At 36.3% G+C, this 24587-nt stretch overlaps 1 protein-coding gene across 11 annotated transcripts in view; it reads right to left on the bottom strand.

Moving 5' to 3' along the window:
* Window positions 1-24587, bottom strand: part of EPHA6 (EPH receptor A6) — a 1033311-nt gene that overhangs the window by 136257 nt on the left and 872467 nt on the right. For all 11 annotated transcript variants that reach the window (XM_010800991.4, XM_024994001.2, XM_010800997.4 and 8 more), the window contains 2 exons: window positions 23973-24034; window positions 1649-1858 (listed from right to left, as the gene is read on the bottom strand). In XM_010800991.4, coding sequence (XP_010799293.2) covers window positions 1649-1858; window positions 23973-24034 — 272 coding nt within the window. The remainder of the gene's footprint in view (window positions 1-1648; window positions 1859-23972; window positions 24035-24587) is intronic.

The following is a 24587-nucleotide window of genomic DNA, read 5'->3' as shown; positions in this document are numbered from 1 at the left end:
GAGGTAAAGAAGGAAGGATTCTTAGATCTCCCCCCAGCTATATGAAACAACTATATGAAATACATGCTCCTCATGCTCCTCCATTATTTGCTTTAAATATCTCCATGCTGGGTATAGAGCATGTCTTCTTTAACTAACTCCATGTTGGCAAAGAGTGACTTTTTTCACATATTATGCAGAATAGGGGAGGTTAAGAGTTGGAGCTTAGAGAGATCTTACTAATGCAAAGTAAATAGAATTAAGATATTAAAAGAACTGTGATTATGCAGGTTATGCATTGTCAATAGTGAGACTCAATAGTTCAACTAGGAAAGTCCTTATTAGGAAATACCACTATCAAGGAGAAAAGCAAAGTTTGTCTTGGATGATACAAAGTGAACACAATTGAAAGTCAGAATCAGGAAATTTTATAACTTTTACAGATACTGTGATAAAATGATTTTTACATTTCGTTTTGGTCTTTAAAATATAAGAAATGGAGCTACTCATTTTAATTAAAAGAAAAAAATAAAACATCTGAATAGTAGCTGCCATTATTGTCATTGTCGTTGTTTAGTTGATAAGTTGTGTTTGACTCTTTGCAATCTCATGGACTGGGCAAGAATACTGGAGTAGGTTGCCATTTACTTCTCCAGGGGATCTTCCCTACCCAGGGATTGAACCCACATCTCCTGTAATGGCACACAGATTCTTTATTACTGAGCAATCTGGGAAGACCAACTGCCATTATTCCATATCTTAAATAAAACATATCTCTTAAAACAGACAAGTGTGAGCCATAATGTATCTTTATTTTATTTTTTTAAATTTTATTTTATTTTCAAACTGTACAATATTGTATTAGTTTTGCCAAATATCGAAATGAATTCACCACAGGTATACATGTGTTCCCCATCCTGAACCCTCCTCCCTCCTCCCTCCCCATACCATCCCTCTGGGTCGTCCCAGTGCACCAGCTCCAAGCATCCAGTATCGTGCATCGAACCTGGACTGGCGACTCATTTCATACATGATATTATACATGTTTCAGTGCCATTCTCCCAAATCTCCCCACCCTCTCCCTCTCCCACAGAGTCCATAAGACTGTTCTATACATCAGTGTCTCTTAATATATCTTTTAATGTTCTTTTTAGGTAAATATGACCTCATTTCCATAATTGAGAGCAAAGAGGCATAACATTTTCTATGTAAGTTTAAGATGGGTTGCTTAGGAATATTCAAATGAGAGAGAGTCCCTCCTCTAGAAGTGGGTATAAAACAGTTGTCCATGTAAATGTGTGTCAGATTCAGTGAAGGAAGAGATTTCTTAGCACTTAAGTATAACCAGATATGAGACCATGTAGTCAAATGAGAGCAATCTAAACTCAGTAAACTTTGTGCAGATTAAATTATCTACAAATCGCTAATTGTATATGTATCATTAGGTATGTTCCATAATCATCCCTGCCAACCTCTCCTCATGAAGTGCCTGGTAGGCTCTTTATAGAATTGGCATGGAAAACCAATGTCTCTCAGTCCTTGTCTAGATCCTATTTTGGGGCAATCTTTCCTTCTGTCTTTAGACCATAATACAAACTGGAATTACTCTAATAATATTGCAAACAATAAAAGTAAACAAACTATATTTGAAAAGGATGGATAAACTTACAGTTGTTGTATAAGCAGCTTCTGGATCATCTTCCAGCACTCGGGAGAGACCGAAATCAGAAACTTTGCATACTAAGTTGCTGTTGACCAATATATTCCTAGCTGCTAGATCTCGGTGAACATAACCCATATCAGAAAGATACTTCATTCCTGATGCAATGCCTCGGAGCATACCGACCAACTGGATGACTGTGAAGTGACCATCATGTTTCTGAAAGAGAATCACAGTTATTTATGTTAGTTTATTTTATTATAGTGTGGGTGCATGCACACATTCCTGTGTGCCTGTTGGTGTAGAGGTGTGTGTGTGTGGTGTATTAAATGAAACCCTTGATTTTATTTTACTGGATCCAATTTAATGTAAGCACCAAGTCTGCTGATCATTTTGTTCATAACAAAAGTAAAAATCTGTTTGAGATTTAAAGGAAAGGAAAATCTAGGTTGAAGTGATAAAGGGGGAAAACAAAGGAGAGAAGAAAACCATCCAAATTAACTTCCAGAAAAGATGATTTCAAAAACTCTAAGTAACAAAAGGGAACTAAATTTAAATAAGATAATAGCAATGACTTATAAGAAAAAAGAATTCACTTTCCATAGTAGTTAGCTCCAAACCAGCTGTGTATGTGTGTATGTGTGTATGTGTGTGTGTGTGTGTGTGTGTGTGTGTGCCCAATCATGTCTGACTCTGGGTGACCCTATGGACTGTGCAGGGCAGCAAAATCTGGGATTGGATGAAAGTTGCGTGATTGCTGGAAATTGTGAGAAATGATCAAAGAAAAATAAAAATTGACTGCATAAACAAGTTTAGGAAAGTTGTAGGAGAATGAAAACCACATGCAAACAGAAAATAACTTGATTTTCCTAATCTTTCCTTACAGAGTTGACCCTTAAACAAAGGTGTGGACTGCACAGTTCCACTTACACCTGTACTTTTCTCAGCAAATACCTAGTTGGGCCTCTGCATCTGCAAGTTCCGCTGCCTTGCAGATTGTGTACAGTACTATGTTTACGGTTCTGGGTTGATTGTATCGGAAGATATAGAATTCTCAGATACAAAGGGCTGACCATGGAACTTCAGCATCTGTATATTTTTGTATCTGCAATGGGTCTTGGAACCAGTTCCCTGTGGATATCCAGGGACAACTGTACAGAGCAAATGGAAAGAAAAGTTGGCAGTTGACTGAAAACAGGACTATTTTAGTTCTCAGGAAAATTAAAAGAAATATGAATAACAAGCCAAGCACAGCAGTGGTATATAGTAATCAATCCTCTGACTAACTATGCCTCTCACCTTGATTTAAAACTATATTTTAACTGAAGTGTAATTGATTTACAATATTGTGTTCATCTCAGTAGTATAGCATAGTGATCTAGTATTTTTGCAAATTATACTCCACTAAGGAAAGTTATGACCAACCTAGATAGCATATTCAAAAGCAGAGACATTACTTTGCCAACAAAGGTTCGTCTAGTCAAGGCTATGGTTTTTCCTGTGGTCACGTATGGATGTGAGAGTTGGACTGTGAAGAAGGCTGAGCACCGAAGAATTGATGCTTTTGAACTGTGGTGTTGGAGAAGACTCTTGAAAGTCCCTTGGACTGCAAGGAGATCCAACCAGTCCATTCTAAAGGAGATCAGCCCTGGGATTTCTTTGGAAGGACTGATGCTAAAGCTGAAACTCCAGTACTTTGGCCGCCTCATGTGAAGAGTTGACTGATTGGAAAAGACTCTGATGCTGGGAGGGACTGGGGGCAAGAGGAGAAGGGGACGACAGAGGATGAGATGGCTGGATGGCATCACTGACTCGATGGATGTGAGTCTGAGTGAACTCCGGGAGTTGGTGATGGACAGGGAGGCCTGGAGTGCTGCAATTCATGGGGTCGCAAAGAGTCGGACACGACTGAGCGACTGAACTGAACTGAACTGATGGGCTTTCCTTGTGGCTCAGCTGGAAAAGAATCTGCCTGCATTGCAGGACACCTTGTTCGATCCCTGGTCTGAGAAGATCCCCTGGAGAAGGAAAAGGCTACCTACTCCAGTATTCTGGCCTGGGGAATTGCATGGACTGTATAGCCTATAGGGTTGCAAAGAGTCAGACACAACTGGCTGATTTTTACTTTCTTTCACTTTTATACTTCACTCCAGGTTATTGCAAGATGAAGGGTATAGAGTATATTCTTGTTCCTTATGTATTTTATAAATAGTAGTTTGTATATATTAATCCCATACCTCTAATTTGTCCCTTTGCCCCTGCACTAACTCTTCCCTTTGATAACCACAAGCTAGTTTTTGAAATAATTTTTTTTAATAAACAAAATTCAACTGTCATTCATGTAAGCTGTGTACACCAGTTAGACCTGATACAAATACTATAGTACAAATGTAGAGAAAATGAATATAAAAATATTTTAAGTTTGAAAATTAATGCATGCTGTTCTAATTAATTATTTGGAGATTGTTGTCATTAATGGGGTTATAGAGAAGTGAGATTCTCAAATTGGTTTTATATATCACATAACATTTATTTATGAATGATAATAAAATTAATATTTATTAAGAGACCAGAGGACTATATTACGTTATACAAGGTGGTAGAGGCATACATATCAGTATCTCAAAATTTGCAAAGCTAAAGTTTTCATGGATATGTGATTTAAACTGTAGAGTAGGTTAAACGTTGGGATGAATTGACCATATCACAGTGATGTGGTCTCTGCTACAATGATGATTCACTGGCCAGTTAAGTGAATAAACTTATACAACAAATAAAATAAACTTCACCTTACTACAACAACTTACATCCCTGATATTTCTATCATAATATCTCCCAAATCAAGTGGAGAGTAAGGAAAAGAACTCTTTCATAATAGAAACAGTCTACAGCAAGTGTATCCCATTTAAGCAGGAGCTTCTGTATAATTAATGTATAAAAGATAACCTAACAAAGAAAGTCTTTGCTGTTATTAGGTCTTTATGTTTCTGATCCATCTTCTTAGACAGTGCACAGTTAGATGAAATCTGCCTCTTCTATCATGTACCTTACTTACCTCTCCTCTATTAGGAATCTCAAAGCCTTTGAAAGCATTCATCCTTTTGGCCTAGAAAGGATTACACTAATTTTAAAGAGACGGTTCTTTTACATATCAGTCAATTGCCTGGTATCACAGTTCTTATTGAGGCAGAATTTCTGTATAGTAGGAAATGTTAATAATAGATGATCTGAAGACTAGAGTGTGTGTTAATTTCCTTATTTGTATAATAAAAATGCATGCACGCTTAATTGCTCAGTTGTATCCAACTCTTTGTGACTCCATGGACTGTAGCCCACCAGGCTCCTCTGTCCGTGGTGTTCTCTAGGCAAGAATACTGGAGGGGGTTGCCATTTCCTATGCCAGGGGATCTTCCCAACCCAGGGATCATACCCAAGTCTTCTGCATTGCAGGCAAATTCTTTACTGTTTGAGCCACCAGTGAAGCCCTATAATGAGAATACTATAATCTAATTAAGAGTTGTAGTGAGAATCACATACAAAACAAGCAACACAGCTCATCACTTATTTCAATAATACCTGGTATTAAAAAAACATAAATCATATGTAGTTTTTGTGATTTTAATAAAATTCAGAAAACTCTCCACTCACTCTCCTGAAAAATCAAGGCAAAAGAAACTCCTACATCATAAGGAGAGAGAGCTACTCAATGCTAGGTTGAAATTTAATTTCTTATCTTGTTATGAGGGTGGCACAAAGTATCAAGTTATTTCTTTTAAAAAAAGACTTTTTTAGAGCACTTTTAAGTTCAAAGCAAAATTAAGAGGACGATACAGAGATTTCCCATATACCTTCTCCTTCAACACACACATGATCTTCCCACACATGATTATCAATATCCTTTACCAGAATGGTACATTTGTTACAATTAATGAACCTCCAACAACAAATCATAATCACTCGAAGTCCGTGGTTTGAACATTAGGATTCATTCTTGGTGTTGCACATTCTATAGGTTTGGACAAAGTTATAATGACAGGTACTCACTTACAATATCACATAATGTTTATGTATAGTAACATGTATCAATAACAGTATTTTCACTGCTCCAAAAACTCTCTGTGTTCCATCTGTTCATTACTCCTGCCACTCCCTCCCTCGCCAACACTTATTTTTTCATGGTTTTATAGTTTTGTCTTTTCCAGATGTCATATATTTGGAATTAGTATGTAGCCTTTCAGATTCTTTAACTTAGTAATATACATTGATGATTTCTGCATGTCTTTTCATAGCTTGAGATCTCATTATTTTTAGTGGTGATAATATTCCATTGTCTGGATATGCAGTTAATTTACTCATATACTTACTGAAGGACATCTTGATTACTTCTAAGTTTTGGCAATTATAAACAAAGCTGATATAAACATTTCCATTTATTAACTGTTTATAGCAGTTTTATTTATTGACTGTTTATGCAGGTCAAGAAGCAACGGTTAGAACTGGACATGGAACAACAAACTGGTTCCAAATTGGGAAAGGAGTATATCAAGGCTGTATATTGTCACCCAGCTTATTTAACTTATATGCAGAGTACATCATGAGAAATTCTGGGGTGCATGAAGCAAAAGCTGGAATTAAGATTGCTGGGAGAAATATCAATAACCTCAGATATGCAGATGATACCACCCTTATGGAAGAAAGTGAAGAAGAGCTAAAGAACCTCTTGATGAAAGTGAAAGAGGAGAGTGAAAAACTTGGCTTAAAGCTCAACATTCAGAAAACAAAGATCATGGCATCTGGTCCTATCACTTTATGGCAAATAGATGGGGAAACAGTGGAAACAGTGACAGACTTTATTTTTGGGGGCTCCAAAATCACTGCCGATGGTGACTGCAGCCATGAAATTAAAAGACTCTTCCTCCTTGGAAGAAAAGCTATGACCAACCTAGATAGCATATTCAAAAGCAGAGACATTACTTTGCAAACAAAGGTCTATCTAGTCAAAGCTACGGTTTTTCCAGTAGTCATGTATGGATGTGAGAGTTGGACTGTGAAGAAAGCTGAGCGCCTAAGAATTGATGCTTTTGAACTATGGTGTTGGAAAAGACTCTTGAGAGTTCCTAGAACTGCAAGGAGATCCAACCAGTCTATCCTAAAGGAAATCAGTCCTGGATATTCATTGGAAGGACTGATGCTGAAGCTGAAATTCCATACTTTGGCCACCTGATGCTAAAAATTGAGTCATTTGAAAAGACCCTGATGCTGGGAATGATTGAAGGCAGGAGGAGAAGTGGGAAAGAGGATGAGATGGTTGGATGGCATCACCAACTCGATGGACATGAGTTTGAACAAGCTCTGGGAGTTGGTGATGGACAAGGAAGCCTGCCATGCTGCTGTCCGTGAGGTCTCAAAGAGTCGGATACGACTGAGCAACTGAACTGATGGAACTGAGCAGTTAATACAGCTGCAGGTTTTTATATGGACGTAAGTTTTCACCTCCTTTCACTGAATATCTCAGAGGACAATACCTGGATTGTATGGTAAGCATATGGTTAGCTTTGTAAGAAACTGCCAAACTGTCTTCCCACGTGGCTGTACCATTTTGCATCCCACCAACAAAGGGCTTTTCCTGCTGCTCCATATCCTCACCAACATTTGGTGTTGTTAGTGTGACTGAATTTGGCCATTGTAATAGAAGCACAGTGGTATCATTTTAATTTTTTTTCTCTAACATCATATAATGTGGAAATCCTTTTCACATCTGTATCTGCTATAAGGTGGAATGGATGAAAGAATTGATCCAAATTGATCACTGGAACAGAATAGAGAGCCTACCATGAACACAGCTGATTGGTTCTTGACATAGGAGCAAAAGAAATCCCATAGATAGAAAACAGTCTTTTCAAGAAATGGCACTGGAACAATTGGACATACACATGTGAAGAAAAAAAAAAAAGCTTATTAGTCTAGGTTTTTTGATCAATTCTTTCAGATTTTCTATGTAGATAACATGTCATCTGTGAATAAAGACTATATCCCCCCGTCCACACACTTCTTGTCTTGCATTAGAGAGTACTTCCAGTATGACATTGAAAAGAAGTAGTGGGAGTGGCCATCCTTGCATGTTCCTGATCTTAGTGGGGCAGCTTTAAGTTTTTTACAATCAAGTATGATGTTAGCTGTTGTTTTTTTTGGTAAATAGTCTTTATCAAGTTGTTCTCCTTTATTCCTACTTTACTGAGTTTTTATCATGAGTTGGCATTAGATTGTGCCAAATGCTTTTTATTTATCTGTTGCCATAATCACGTGATTTTTCTTTGCTTTATCCATTTGCTATGATGAGTAACAAGTGATTTTTGAGAGTTAAACCAGTCATGCATATTGAGATAAATCCCACTTGGTTGTGTAATTTATTTACAGTGTTGGCTATGATTTGTTAAAACTTTGTTCTAAGTTTTTTCTTAAAAGCTTTATTGAAACAATTCACAAACCATATAATTTATGCTTTTAAAATATACAATACATTTCTCTTTTAGTTTATTCATAGAGTGTGTAACCATCACCACTTTAGAACTTTTTCATCATTTCTCCCCCAAACCCAATATTCACTAGCAGTTACTCTCCATCTCCCCCAAGTCCTTCCACCAGTCATAGGCAACTACTCTTAAACTTTCTATCTCCTTAGATTTGTCTATTTCAGGTATTTCATATAAATGGTTTCATACAATATGTGGTCTTTTTTGGCAGTCTTCTTTCACTTAGTTTACTGTTTCAAGGTTCATTTGTATTGTAGCATATATCAGTATTTCATCATTTTTAATGAAGAATAACATTATATTAATTTTGTTTATTTATTCATCAGTGGCAGACATTAGAGTCACTTCCACTATTTGGTTATCACGCAAGATATTTTTTTGTTACACATTCACACTTTTTTTTTTAAAGAAATTTAAGTTCTACTCTCTTAGCAGATTTCAATTATACAATACAGTATTAGCAACTATAGTCACCATGTTATATATTAGATCCTCAGAACTTATTCATCATATACCTGATAGTTTGTGACCTTTTACAAACCTTTTCCTATTTTACACCCCCACCAACCCCTGACAACCAGTTTTCTACTCACTGTTTCTATGAATTCAACTTTTTCCTTTTTGATGCCACATATAAATGATACCATACAGCATTTATCATTCTCTGACTTATTTCACTCAGCATAATGTCCTCCAGGCTCACCCACACTGTACCAAATGGAAGGTCTTTCTTCTTCTTTTAAGGCTGAATAGTATTTCAGTATATTATATTCCAAATTTTCTAAATCCATTCATCTATTGACAGATACTTTGGCTGTTTCCATATTCTGGCTGTTGTGAATAATGCTTCTGTGAACATGGGAGTAGATATATCTTCAAGATAAGAGTTTAGTTTCCTTTGGATATATATCCAGAAGTGAGATAGACAGGCTATATGGCATTTCTATTTATAATTTTTTGAGGAATCTCCATACTGTTTTTCATAGTAGTAGTACCAATTTATATTCCCACCAACATTGTACAAGGGTTTTCTTTTCTCCTCAACATTGCCAGGATTTTTACTTTTGTCTTTTTCATAACATACATCCTTACAGCTGTGAGGTGATATTTCATTGTGGTCTGCATTTCCCTGATGATTTGTGATGTTGAGCATCTTTGCATCTATCTGATGGCCATTTGTATGTCTTCTTTGGAAAAATATGGATTTAAAAACTGCCCATTTAAAAATTGGATTATTTGTTTTTTTTTATTGTTACTATCACGATAATGCTGGCTTTGTACAATGAATCTAGGCATTCTCCCTTTTCTATTTTACATGTTACTTTAAAATTATTTTAACTATTCTTATCACCAACATTTGAAAAGACTTGAATTAACTGCTTTTACATCAGCATCAGAGCAATCATAGTTCTAATAACTACACAAGGCATCATTAAAAATGAGATTTTGGTGTTTGAAAAGAATATAAACTACTTTTTCCATGTTCTATGATGGGTCTATACAATGTAGTATGTTTATTTCTATTTTATATGGCCAAGATCTTTTCCTGACGTCCATAAGGTTAAAAGTATTTTTATAAGTGAACTAAGATATGCATCTGCCTTTTTTCACTTTTTTGTGTTTTCCCTAGTGGTACAAAACTCTGGTGCATAAAAGTTCAGGAGTCTTAACATGAATCAAGGTAATAGCATCAAAACCACTCCAGTACTTTTGCCTGGAAAATCCCATGGATGGAGGAGCCTGGTAGGCTGCAGTCCATGGGGTCGCTGAGGGTCGGACTCGACTGAGCGACTTCACTTTCACTTTTCACTTTCATGTACTGGAGAAGGAAATGGCAACCTACTCCAGTGTTCTTGCCTGGAGAATCCCAGGGACGGTGGAGCCTGGTGGGCTGCTGTCTCTGGGGTTGCACAGAGTCAGACACGACTGAAGCGACTTAGCAGCGGCAGCAGCAACCTATACTAGTATTCTCATATTCTTCTCTGCTACACGAACAGCAACAAAAAAGATAATTTTATATAAGAATGTACTTGGTGAAACAATAAAACTCATTTTGTTAAATATTGATTCTTGATTATGTATCTCAGGATCAACATCTGTGGGGTATAGAAAAGAGCTGATAGGAATAAGGGAGTTGATCCTGAGAGTTCTCCCCAATAAACTCCTTCATACAAATCTTTTAAGAATCTCCTTCCCAGGGAACTCAACCTGTAACAATATCTATCTGTCTATCTATCTGCTATTTATAAAATGTGTCCCTGATTAAAGAGAAGCTCTCAAAATAGCTGTATATTCTTCTGGGAATTCATAAACGTCAATTATTACCATATTCTTACAGGGAAAAAATATCTAACATTCCCTAAATACTACACACCAATCACAGTTATAAGCTCATTAGAAGTATTATCTCATTTAATCCTTGAAACAACTCTGATATAATAGTAGTTACTGTCTCTATCTTCTAGATGATCAAACTTAACAGCAAAGAGATTTAATAACCTAGTAGATGGTGGTCAGGATTTGAATCCAGGCACACCTTACATAATTATAATACTAGAGCTTATATATGTTAATTCCAAACCCTCTACTATTAATTGGAGTTATCTGGAAAACTTTTGACCCCAAGTATGCCATAGTGACCCAGTCCGGGCTAGTTTAGGCAGCTTAACTTAGTTCAATAAATCAAGGTATATAACTTAGTTAAATAAATTAAGGTATACAATAAACAAACAGCACTCGGGATGAAACCAGCAAATAATGATCTATTAATCTATGTGTAGCTGAAAGGAATAGCCTCACTTATTCATACATGAGGTATGGCAAAAATCTATTTCTCTACAAATGATGCAACTCTCTCCTTCAACAAAATCTATATTCCTTTTTCTAGTCCTTGTTAACATAAGCCTTCTCAAGTGTAGTTTAGGATATAGTGGTTTTCTTGAATAATGTAGCTGGTTAATGAATAGTGACTGAATAAATAACCTTTGATACTATCTTGCAGTACACTGGTTGCTATTGCTACATTATTCCTATTGCCGTGTATATAAAAAAAAGTTATCTTTTTTTTTAAGGTGGGACAGTGGTTTTCTTCCTTTTATGCAGCAGTTCTATCACAGCATCCACTATATGCCATGCCTTGAGTCAGCACTCAGTAAATATTAATTCAAATTGAATTGAATTGTTTATGAGGGGAGGAGAAAAATGTGAGAGTGCTGAGATTTAATATCTTTGGGCTGCCTTCTAGAGATTAATCAAAAAGAAACTATGAATTTTTTTATGACATATAGTTTTTTCCCCAGGAAGACAGATTCAAATGAAAGAGAGCGAATGTGGCATATTTACACACTGCATCTCAGAGCTTAGTAGCTGGAATTCAGTTTGTCTTCATTCTTCTTTTCCTTTGCTCACTCAGCCTGACTGTTGAGAAACACAGAGCTTAACCTCTAAGTGACAGAGAGGGTGAGCCTGATTAGAAGGTGGTTTCTGAAAGCTGCATATAATATCTGTGACTTCTGAAAACTGCAGAGCTCCACACAACCTCCTCTCTGACTCTGGAGCACAACATTTCCCAATCTGAGCAGTCACTGGCACGTCACATTGTCTCCACAGTAATAACAATCGCTTGTTGATGGCTTTCACAACCCAATCTTGTGGGTTGTGTCCCACAGACACTATAAAGCCTCTCAGTGTCCATTCATCCTAGGTTAAGCTCAAGTACTTAGTTTGTGCTTAGCACAAAAGTAGGGTTTGAGTGCCATGTTGTCCTAAAGTCATCACGTTATTGTCCAACAACGTTAAAAAAAAAAAAAAACAAAACCAATATATTCAGGGTTTTTTTTGAAAATACAAATATCACTCTGTCAATCATTTGCTTAAAACCCTTCAAAGATAGAACAAAGTATAGTATTCAATACAAAGATATGGCTTTGCCTTTGTCTCTAGTTTCATGTCCTATTCGGATTCAATTTTTTGGTGTTTAATTCACCACCACAACATGTTATTTCTCTTCTAATGTACTTTGTTTATATGGTTCCCTCTTCCAGGAATGCCGTTCTAGTCTTTGGGCAACCAAGATTTTCATGATAAGCATCATATCTTTTGGGAGATCCTTAATAAAATCCCAAGTTCATTCTTTCAAACAAGACTCATTTAACCTCTACTGCAGACCAGTTATTGTGCTAATTGCTGTAATCAAAGTAAGAAGCAAAAGAGAAGGGTACCTCCTCCATTTTATCTACATTTATTTGAAAGCAGGAAAACAGAAAATAAAATTTTAACTGGGGCATGAAATACTGACTTGTGTATAGAGAACAGAAGTGGAGAGACCAATTAGGAAAATATTAAAGAAGGCTGAGCGCCAAACAATTGATGCTTTCCAACTGTGGTGATGGAGAAGACTCTTGAGAGTCCCTTGGACTGCAAGGAGATCAAACCAGTTAATCCTAAAGGAAATCAACCCTGATTATTCATTGGAAGGACTGATGCTGAAGTGCCAATACTTTGGCCACCTGATGCAAAGAGCTGACTAATTGGAAAAGACTCTGATGCTCAGAAAGATTGAGGGCAGGAGGAGAAGGAGGTGACAGAGGATGAGATGGTTGGATGGCATCACTGACTCAATGGACATGAGTTTGAGCAAACTCAGAGAGATAGTGAGGGACAGGGAATCCTGGCATGCTGCAGTTCATGGGGTCTCAAAGAGTTGGAGATGATTTAGCTACTGAACAACAACAAAGAGTAACACAGGATAGAGAAACTGGTGATTAAAACTCAAAACTGAATCAAGATTGAGATCTACTTTAGAGACACAGCTAGCAGGACTTGCAAGGAGTGGGTAATTGGTCAGGAAAGTGGAGGAATAAAGTTGGAAACTGTTTCTTTTTATTGCTCTCAAAGCATCTTGTCTATACTAACATTAGCTAAAGCCGTGTGTGTGTGTGTGTGTGTGTGTGTGGCTCTCCCACTAGCTTGACCATAATCTCACTTCAATCTCCGGACCTAGCACCATGCCTGGCACTCAGTAGATATTCAACAGATACTCATTGGATTAAACTGAACTGAATTTATTTTTCTCTTAATGGACTAAGTACTTCTGGCTTTTAGTCAATAATAGAATATTTTCTTGAAGTTTTTTTTTTATGGAAATTTAGATTTACTACAAGAGATTCTCTGAGAAAATCATGAGTAAATGACAAATACTGACTATACTTGTAAGCATCTTCACTTCTGAGTACAACCTCCAGAATTTTGTATTTTTGCTAGAGAGTGAGGAAAAGGGGAATAAACATGTTATACAGATGTCTGCAGTATCTCTTTCTAGGTCTTCACTAGAGAATTATAGTAATGTTGAGCCCATCAACAGAACAGCCTTACAAATTATCAAAGATCCATGGATCATAATATATATCACTGTCATCAAACATTCTTGTTGAAAAATGTGCAATACTCCTTTGTACAGAGTAAATAATTGTTATAGTGACTCAGTATCCTAAAAACATTAAACATGAGTGATAAACAACACTATACCTAGTAGATAATAAACTACTATTCTAGAGGAGTATTAATAAAAATTGCATGTCATCATTTAACAAATATTTGCCAAGAATTCAATTCACTATCCTGTTCAATTCACTTGGTTAGCTACAATAAATAAATCAACTTGCAAGGATTCCTTACAAAAGTGGTGAAATAAATACTGTTGGATAATGACAATTTATGATTTAAAATGAAGTGACAGAGGATGAGATGGCTGGATGGCATCACCGACTCGATGGACATGAGTTTGAGTGAACTCCGGGAGTTGGTGATGGACAGGGAGGCCTGGCGTGCTGTGATTCATGGATCGCAAAGAGATGGACACGACTGAGCGGCTGAACTGAACTGAATGAACATTTGGTTATTATGTATGTCAAAAGACTTTTTTAGTTTACTAACCATGGGTTATAAAAAAATTGCACCAGCCTTTCAAAACAGAGTGGTAAAAATAGAAGGGTGAGCTGGAGAGTTGTAAAATTATTACTTCCAAAAATGCTGACTTGAACTACAAAATGGCTACACAGGAAATGTACTTTACTAAGTGGTTTACAAGAGATTGAGGTATACAAACAGTGGACACTTTGTTAACCTCTTGTCTCCCTACTTCTGTGTTGCTTGAGGACATTCTGAGAAAACTAGAAGTTGAAAGAAACACAATGGTTTTCTAAGGCACTGATGATGAGAATCTCTGAAGAGTCACAACAGAGAAGAGACGAATTCTATGTTTCTAATTGTTCCTTAGCCCAAAATATTCTCATCCATACTGTATGAATGTTCTCACTTCTTTTTTTTTTCTAACTGAAATTTCATTATTAAAATTCTGTTTGGGCCAAATTCACAGAATCAAAAGGTGAAATGGTGGTTTCAGGGACCAGGTGAGGGGGATATAGAGAGTTACTCATCATTGTAGCTCAGCTGGTAAAGAATTCTCCTGCAATGAGGGAGACCTGGGTTCGATCCCTGGGTTGGGAAGATCCTCTGACAAAGAGAATGGCTATCCACTTCAGTATTCCGGCCTGGAGAACTCCGTGGACTCTGTAGTCCATGGGGTTGCAAACAGACTCAACTGAACAACTTTCAATGAGCATAAAGGGCTAGTTAAGCAAGATAAATAAACTCTAGAGAGCTTCTGTACAATAATATACCTGTCGTGAACAATACCATATTGTATACTTAAAATTTTGTCAAGAAAGTAGATCTCATAACCAGAATAATGTAAAATGAAAAAAAAATTATTTGGATTTACAAGTTCATGTAAAAATGCAAAATTATCTAGGAGAATTAAAATAGTATTTGTGAATCACATGTTAGTATGAATTAACCTAGTTTTATCCAGGGACGGGGGAGCCTGGTGGGCTGCCATCTCTGGGGTCACAGAGTCGGACATGACTGAAGCGACTTAGCAGCAGCAGCAGCAAGATCTGTGACAATGAAAGAATGGGAGCAATGAAAGAATGGGGACAATTAGGATGGGGTAAAGGTCCAAGTTACAGGTAATTCTATGAAGTAGAAAAAAGCCTAGCCTGGGGATGAGAAGGGAAGGAAGGGTGTGCTACCATATGAATTTAAAACAGAAAAAATTAAACATCTGAGGATCTGAGAAGAGGATATTAAGAAAGGGGTGGATGCCGCATAAAAATGGACTCCCCCCACCCCCCCGCCCCGCTAAAATAAGGCACAAAAATCTATTCCATTTTTTTTTTTTTTTGAAGGAAACTACAGGTCTTCTTTGTATTGAAAGTTACATCCTTGAGCTGTATTCTGTGTTAAAGAGGCTTTTATGGATCTGCCTAGGGACTTAAGCAGAAGCTTTAAAAGAAATATTTATGGGAAAATGCATCCTGAGTTCTCAACAATTGATTTATAAGTGACTTTGCAGAAAACAGTCCTTGGAGGATTACTTCTAACTTAAGTTTAAAGTTAAAATTCAGTTTTTATATGTTTCTAAATCAGGAAGTTGACCATGCTGTGACTTTTTAAAATGTTCTTGAATTAGAAAAAGAAGTGGCTAAGGTTATTTATAGGTCTGAAAAGACCAGATCATTCTTGTTTAAAATAACCACAGAACAAATAATAGTCAATATCTCCTTTTAACTCAAGCCTTGGTTTTTGTGACCGCCCCAGCTGAAAATCTTATTATAATCTCTTATAGACTATTTAATAAATCCTTCAAGGCTTCATTATTTTGTAGTAATTGTGAATTTGGACTGAAGCTAGCCCAAGTTGTATTTTTAGTTATAGAAGGGAAAGGCCACCAAGAGTGGAATCGGAAATTTCAATCATAAGGAAACTAAAAATTTCATCTCTAATACATGTAAAAAATCTAGGAAGAAGAGTAGATTTGTGAAACATGACAGTTGGATTTCAAATTACGTTTTAATAAAGTGAATCTGAATATATAATATATCTTTAACTTACGGACCTTTCTATTGAAATTGATTTTTTTTTTTTTTTTGCTTAGATTTGTACAAAGGTAAACTACAATAGTTACTGTGTGCTGCACTTAAATAAAGCCAGTAAAATTTAAACTTTTTTGTTTAGCATCTGGGGGAGGGTGTAACACAGTGCCAAGATCCTGAGGAAGCATCACTGGAGTGCATCAGAATTATTGCGAAAATTTTGCAAAATATATCTGCTTGGGTACTGCATGTGTATTTTGTCAGTAGGGTGGAGATTCTGATTTCCAAGCATGGTTGAGAACCACAAGTTTTGAGTCTAATATTCAGTTTTGTAAATAAGAACTCTCCTGTATGGTTCAAATGAGGGGTTAGGAATGACTATAGAAGAATTCATGAAACTATATTCAATTTCTCTATATATCACTATAGTATAAATTACCTATCAATTAAAAACTTTAATATAATGTCCTGTATGCAAAATGAGAATTAATAGGAATATTAGAAAATACAACATGGTACCAGATACTACAAATGACACAACACTTTTATAGTACTAAAATGGTTAAAGAGATCAATTCAGGCTATTGTATATTGATGCGCTAACTCTGAAATGCAGTACTTGGATGCAATCTCAAAAACAACAGAATGATCTCTGTTCGTTTCCAAGGCAAACCATTCAATATCACAGTAATCCAAGTCTATGCCCCAACCAGTAACGCTGAAGAAGCTGAAGTTGAACAGTTCTATGAAGACCTACAAGACCTTTTAGAACTAACACCCAAAAAAGATGTCCTTTTCATTATAGGGGACTGGAATGCAAAAGTAGGAAGTCAAGATTAACACCTGGAGTAACAGGCAAATTTGGCCTTGGAATACGGAATGAAGCAAGGCAAAGACTAATAGAGTTTTGCCAAGAAAATGCACTGGTCATAACAAACACCCTTTTCCAACAACACAAGAGAAGACTCTACACATGGACATCACCAGATGGTCAACACCGAAATCAGATTGATTATATTCTTTGCAGCCAAAGATGGAGAAGCTCTATACAGTCAGCAAAAACAAGACCAGGAGCTGACTGTGGCTCCGACCATGAACTCCTTATTGCCAAATTCAGACTTAAATTGAAGAAAATAGGGAAAACCACTAGACCATTCAGGTATGACCTAAATCAAATCCCTTATGCTTATACAGTGGAAGTGAGAAATAGATTTAAGGGCCTAGATCTGATAGATAGAGTGCCTGATGAACTATGGAATGAGGTTCATGACATTGTACAGGAGACAGGGATCAAGACCATCCCCATGGAAAAGAAATGCAAAAAAGCAAAATGGCTGTCTGGGGAGGCCTTACAAATAGCTGTGAAAAGAAGAGAAGCGAAAAGCAAAGGAGAAAAGGAAAGATATAAACATCTGAATGCAGAGTTCCAAAGAATAGCAAGACGAGATAAGAAAGCCTTTTTCAGCGATCAATGCAAAGAAATAGAGGAAAACAACAGAATGGGGAAGGATTAGGGATCTCTTCAAGAAAATCAGAGATACCAAAGGAACATTTCATGCAAAGATGGGCTCGATAAAGGACAGAAATGGTATGGACCTAACAGAAGCAGAAGATATTAAGAAGAGGTTTCAAGAATACACAGAAGAACTGTACAAAAAAGATCTTCACAACCCAGATAATCACGATGGTGTGATCACTGACCTAGAGCCAGACATCCTGGAATGTGAAGTCAAGTGGGCCTTAGAAAGCATCGCTACGAAACAACGCTAGTGGAGGTGATGGAATTCCAGTTGAGCTATTCCAAATCCTGAAAGATGATGCTGTGAAAGTGCTGCACTCAATATGCCAGCAAATTTGGAAAACTCAGCAGTGGCCACAGGACTGGAAAAGGTCAGTTTTCATTCCAATTCCAAATAAAGGCAATGACAAAGAATGCTCAAACTACCACGCAATTGCACTCATCTCACACGCTAGTAAAGTAATGCTCAAAATTCTCCAAGCCAGGCTTCAGCAATACTTGAACCGTGAACTTCCAGATGTTCAAGCTGGTTTTAGAAAAGGCAGAGGAACCAGAGATCAAATTGCCAACATCTGCTGGATCATGGAAAAAGCAAGAGAGTTCCAGAAAAGCATCTATTTCTGCTTTCTTGACTATGCCAAAGCCTTTGACTGTGTGGATCACAATAAACTGTGGAAAATTCTGAAAGAGATGGGAGTACCAGACCACCTGATCTGCCTCTTGAGAAATCTGTATGCAGGTCAGGACACAACAGTTAGAACTGGACATGGAACAACAGACTGGTTCCAAATAGGAAAAGGAGTACATCAAGGCTGTATATTGTCACCCTGTTATTTAACTTATATGCAGAGTACATCATGAGAAATGCTGGACTGGAAGAAACACAAGCTGGAATCAAGATTGCCGGGAGAAATATCAATCACCTCAGATATGTAGATGACACCACCCTTATGGCAGAAAGTGAAGAGGAACTAAAAAGCCTCTTGATGAAAGTGAAAGAGGAGAGTGAAAAAGTTGGCTTAAAGCTCAACGTTCAGAAAACGAAGATCATGGCATCCGGTCCCATCACTTCATGGGAAATAGATGGGGAAACAGTGGAAACAGTGTCAGACTTTATTTTCTGGGCTCCAAAATCACTACAGATGGTGACTGCAGCCACGAAATTGAAAGACACTTACTCCTTGGAAGGAAAGTTATGACCAACCTAGATAGCATATTCAAAAGCAGAAACATTACTTTGCCAATAAAGGTTTGTCTAGTCAAGGCTATGGTTTTTCCTGTGGTCATGTATGGATGTGAGAGTTGGACTGTGAAGAAGGCTGAGCACCGAATAATTGATGCTTTTGAACTGTGGTGTTGGAGAAGACTCTTGAGAGTCCCTTGGACTGCAAGGAGATCCAACCAGTCCATTCTGAAGGAGATCAGCCCTGGGATTTCTTTGGAAGGAATGATGCTAAAGCTGAAACTCCAGTACTGGCCACCTCATGCGAAGAGTTGACTCATTGGAAAAGACCCTGATGCTGGGGGGGATTGAGGGCAAGAGGAGAAGGGGACGACAGAGGATGAGATGGCTGGATGGCATCACTGACTTGATGGACGTGAGTCTGAGTGAACTCTGGGAGTTGTTGATGGACAGGGATGCCTGGCGTGCTGCGATTCATGGGGTCGCAAAGAGTCGGACACGACAGAGCGACTGATCTGATCTGATCTGATCTGAACTCCTAATTTAAGAATAAAAAGTTCAGTCACTGATATGCTTTGTTCCAAGTATACTATGCTTTCATATATTTGGATGCTTACTGTCACATATTTTTAGAATAGTCTTTGGCATTAAACTGGCACAGGCGTAATAATAACTCATTGACCTGAAGTTTCACATATTTTCTTCTGAAAAAATGTAATTAAAGGTATGTAATTCAACTGTAACTTTTAGGGTTTAAAGAGAGATATTGGTGGATAAGTGTAATTCACTCTTTTTCTACTGTTGAATATAAAATGAATGTGATGTGGATTAATTATGCTCTTACACTCCAGCACAAATATAACTCCACAAAACACAATTTACAAGAAAGAGTGTGCTAATAAAACACAGCTCTCATTATTAATATATAACTAGCATAAGGTAAATGCTATCTTTACTAGATTTATAATTTGAGTACATAAATATTTAAAAGATCCCTTTAATTTTTTAAATTAATATTTGCTTTGCATTTGTTCAAGGAAAATCTTCAAATGTCTAATAATTGCTTTTGGAATGCTGATATGCACTTTTATGTATTATTTAAACACTCATATTTGTGAGGTATACCCAGATTTTAAAAAATGGTGAACATTAAGAATATTTTTAGCCACTAGAAAAAGTAGACTAAGAAGTAACAGGAAAACAACTTTAAAATACTCAGTGGGCTTTCCTGGTGATCCAGTGGTTAAGAATCAATCCACCTGCCAATGTAGGGGATATGGGTGTTCCATCCCTGGTCCAGGAAGATTCCACATGCTGTGAGGCAACTAAGCCTGTGTGCCACAACTACAGAGCCCATGCTTTAGAGCCTGTGAGCCACAACTCCTGAAGCCTGTGCATCTTAGAGCCCATACTCTGCAACAGGAGAAGCTAATGCAATGAAAAGTCCATGTACTGCAATAAAGAATAGCTCCTGCTCTCCACAAGTAGAGAAAGCCCAGATACATCAACGAAGACCAAATGCAGCAAATAAATTAATAAATATTTTTTAAAAACCTCAAAACTAAGGACATCTTCTGAAATATATTATAATAATAATAGATAAAATTATGGACATATTACTATGTGACAGACATTTTCTTAGAGTTTTAGGTCTATAAGATATTCATTACAATAAAGTCATAATAGCTACAGAAAGAAGTTAGTGCCTATTCTTAACCTTATATTGCGGATGCCATCATCATTGAATATTCTCTTCTGCTTTAACACCTGATCCTACCCCCTAGTGAATGCTATTGATTGACTCAATGTTCAAAATGTATCACAGAGTCTACCATTTTCCATCAACTCAACTGCAACTATCCTAATCTAAGCCTCCATCATCTCCTTACCTGGATTATTGCAAAAGCCTCCTGATTTCCCTGTATCCATCTGTACCTCACTATAGTCTCTTCTCTGTGCAACAACCAGAGCAATTGTTTTAAAACATAATCAGATTATTTTATTTTATAAAAAATGCTATTAAATAAAGGAGTAATTTTTTTGTGCTTGACATATGATGCCTCAAATTTTTAAAGTATTTTATAACTATTTTTATTTGGATTGCTAGTTAATATTGCTATAAGAAAAGGAGGTCCAAAGATTTAGGGATAAACAGTTGCCAGGTCAGCGCCAATAAAAGTGTTTATGAAATCTATATGTATAGTTAGACTGTGCAGGAATAAGCTTCAGGGCTGTGCTTCATTTACACTAGAGCATTTCCTTGGAAAATCTAGGAGAACTTACATACCAGTGGGGTCTTATCTTCTGGGCAGTCAAGCTGATGCTCCACTTGCTGAGTCAAAATGCATTTTATTTTAAAAGGTAACACACACATATACTTGTATACCTACCCACCTCTCCTTTTCCACATTTACATGCACATACACACTTACACACAAACATGCTTACTTAACCACACCATCATCTGCTAATATATTTCTTGAGAAATGTCTGCAAGGATCTAAATAGTAGGTTTATGCATTCAGGGGAGTATCAAAACCAGCCAGCCACTGCCACCAGACTGTAATCTTGTACTTGGTTTGCTACCATTCCTTCATATAAAACAGGGAATTGAAGTGATTTTCAAATAGTGTGGGAGACCAAAGGGAAATCTTTTTTATCTCCAGTAAGCACGAAATGCTATTAATGAGCCGTGGATGGCTCCCCTACTACGGCATGCACTTAGCTACTTCCTCCTCTCTGTGATTGCAGAAGCTGTGATTATCAAATTCTAAAGCAGTAGTTTGAAAAATGACTTGGCTTTTGAGACTATGTGGGATATATATATATATATATATATTATCTCTGCTTGCCATGGGGAGCTGAGTATCTGCTGTTGACATAAAGTTTATGAAGCATTTTGAACTTCTGAGATAAAACAGATATGATTATAAAGAAAGAATCTTAAAAAAGAGTAAAAAGGGAGTACTGACCCTATGTTTTTTTATCCCATTCATATGATTTTTATTTTAATACTAATTCTTGTGAGGAGGGGACACAAGACCCCATGGGGAGATGGTAGTGAACTTATAAGAAGAAGTAATAAGTAATTTAAGATAAAAGAATTTAATGTGTATGAAATCATGGCTTTTGGATTCAGAGACTTGAATTTTAATCCTTGGTCTACCCATTACAATATGTCAGGCATTATTCTATATGCTTTACAATAATCAACTCAATCCTTACAACAACTGCATGAAGTGGATACAAGTAATATTCCCATTTTATAGATAAGTAAACAGAGGCACAGAAAAGTTAGTCACTTGCTCAAGTCACAGGGTCACACAACCAGTAAGTGGCAGAGCCAAGATGAACTGAGACAGTATATGTTAATGTTCTTATAGTATCAGTGAAAGTAGCCACATTATTTGAACATTTATTCTTTCCCAGATTGTATTGTGTCTAACCAATTGTGCATAGAGCTGAAAAATATTAGTTTTTAAAATTTAATCATGAAAATTACCACTTATAAACATGTATGTTTATGAGTAAATATTTTATAATGTATATTTTCTTTACAACATGTTTTAATTAATTCATGATTCAGCAGGACAAAACTTACGTCTGAAACTAACATTTCTCTCCTAATTTGCTTGTGGCAGTCATTTGATCCAATTTTCAGCAGCAATTTAGATGAGTATCTGTTACATTACTTGCCATTATACTCAGCTCTAGGATATAGTAGATAAAAAATCTCAAGCATCATTAGATAACAAGTCATTTTGATATGTATCTGATAAAAATGCATTTCTGGATACACATAATGGAAAGGCATAAGTATATATGCATTTCAAATACCATAGGAGGTCCTGATAAATTATCCTAAAGTAATTTCACACATTTACAGGAGAAATGGATACAACTATAAAATATATTCTGAGAATGGCTACAGAAAAGAACAAATTGTTTAGGTCCCTAAACACCTATGAGTTTCATTTTGCCTTAAAGAGCATACTTGCTTGAGAGTATGCATTTTGTGAAGAGTATTGCTCTATAATAATTAGACGATTTTGCTGAATTCAGCTTCTGGTATTGAATCTGGACATCAAGTACAGTCAGTGTAAATATATCATCACTGTTAATATTGAGATCAGTTGGAAGAAGAAGGAATGGAATAAAGAAAAATAAATGAAAATGGGATCAAGAGAGAGAGGTAAGATACACACAGAATTTCTCCAAATAACACTGTGCAAAAAATGAAGTGAAGAAAGAATGCTTGAGATCACGTATTCACATAAAAAAATGGAGAAAAACACATAATACAATTCAAATAGCAAAAGTCAGTCTTTTTTCCATAAGAAAATTGGCTATGTCTCTGTAGATAAATATATATTAAGGAATACAGTGACATGCACATATGTGACCTCTGCTCGGGTGAAAAGTATTTAGTCCAGTGATTGTTTTTTATATTTATATTTTTCCCCTATCAATAAATATTTTTATAGCATATGATGGCTCTTTAAATACCAAAAATATCATAAATACATTTTGAAATATAACTTCATGGTGTCTTCTTAGCTGTGCTATTCTGTACTATGACACAAAACAAATGAGTTTTGTATATGCCATACTGTCAAGGATAAGTCACTTTAAAAATAGTGCTTAAAATTTTTTTGTTCTAAAATAAATAGCCAGAGGTTAATTCTTTCTCATTTTGTTTTCTAAATAGCCAAATGAACTTAAGATGAACAAAGCTGATAAAATCCATCTTCCCATATGGACTTGAGTCACTATTGGTAAGTATATATCAATTTAAAGGGTTCAGCACTATATATAAGGCATAAAATATTTTGCTAAGTAGTTAAATATAATAAAGCAAAATGAAAGGCTATGTGAAGCAACTGAGTTTCATTTAATCTCTTTCTTTATAACATCATTTGAAATATGTATATTTGATATGGCAAGTCAATTTATAGGAGAAATCAAATTATCATGTGTATATACTTCCCCACCTCAGTAGCTGTAACGTATCACAGTATCAGAGAAATGCACCCTAGAGAAATTGCTGCTATTCTTCATGGAAGAATCCATGAATAACATTACGGAAAAATTAATTTATGATAAATGTTTTAAATCTAGAACTCAAAATAGCTCATTTAAATGCCATCAGAAAAGAACACCTCACCCGCAAAAAGGAGTCTAGAGATCCATTCTCCATATATTCCACCACAATCATTACTGGTCTGCCTGCCAAAAGAGCAAGAGAATATATAAGGATTAGAGCAATTACAGAAATATGTGCTACAGTTAGAGATTTCCAGCTGTGGCAGCTAAATTATTTGTATTTTATTAGTAGGAACTTCATTTTCCAACATGCTTCTATAAATATTAAACATATACAGTTCTCCATTTTTATAGCATTATTTCCTTTGAGTTCATAAAAAGAACATGAATTACAATATGAATTACTAAGTAATTAAGCATTTCCTTTTCTAAGGCCCTGCAATCACTTGTTTAGATTATGTTGTCCTGAGCTTTTCCTTAAAAGACAATCAACAAGCTGAAGTCAGAGTTTAAGCAGTTACTGGAACTGCTCTGGCAGCTGTGGTACAACTTCTCATCCAGTGATGCAGTAATTATGGCAGAATTACATTAGACTTAGCCTTTCCAAAATACTCCTAAAAGCAAAGCAGAAAGAAGAAATTCATAAATTCTCTTTAAGAAAGTATAAGTCATCAATCATAGTCTACTTTTAAGGTCTTTTAAGTAGAAAAATGCCAGTAGATTGATGAATGCTACA

This window comes from Bos taurus, chromosome 1 (genome assembly GCF_002263795.3).
Source record: "Bos taurus isolate L1 Dominette 01449 registration number 42190680 breed Hereford chromosome 1, ARS-UCD2.0, whole genome shotgun sequence".
NCBI lineage: Eukaryota > Metazoa > Chordata > Mammalia > Artiodactyla > Bovidae > Bos > Bos taurus.
Note: the sequence above shows the minus strand (reverse complement) of the source record. Positions and strands in the feature narration are given on the sequence as shown.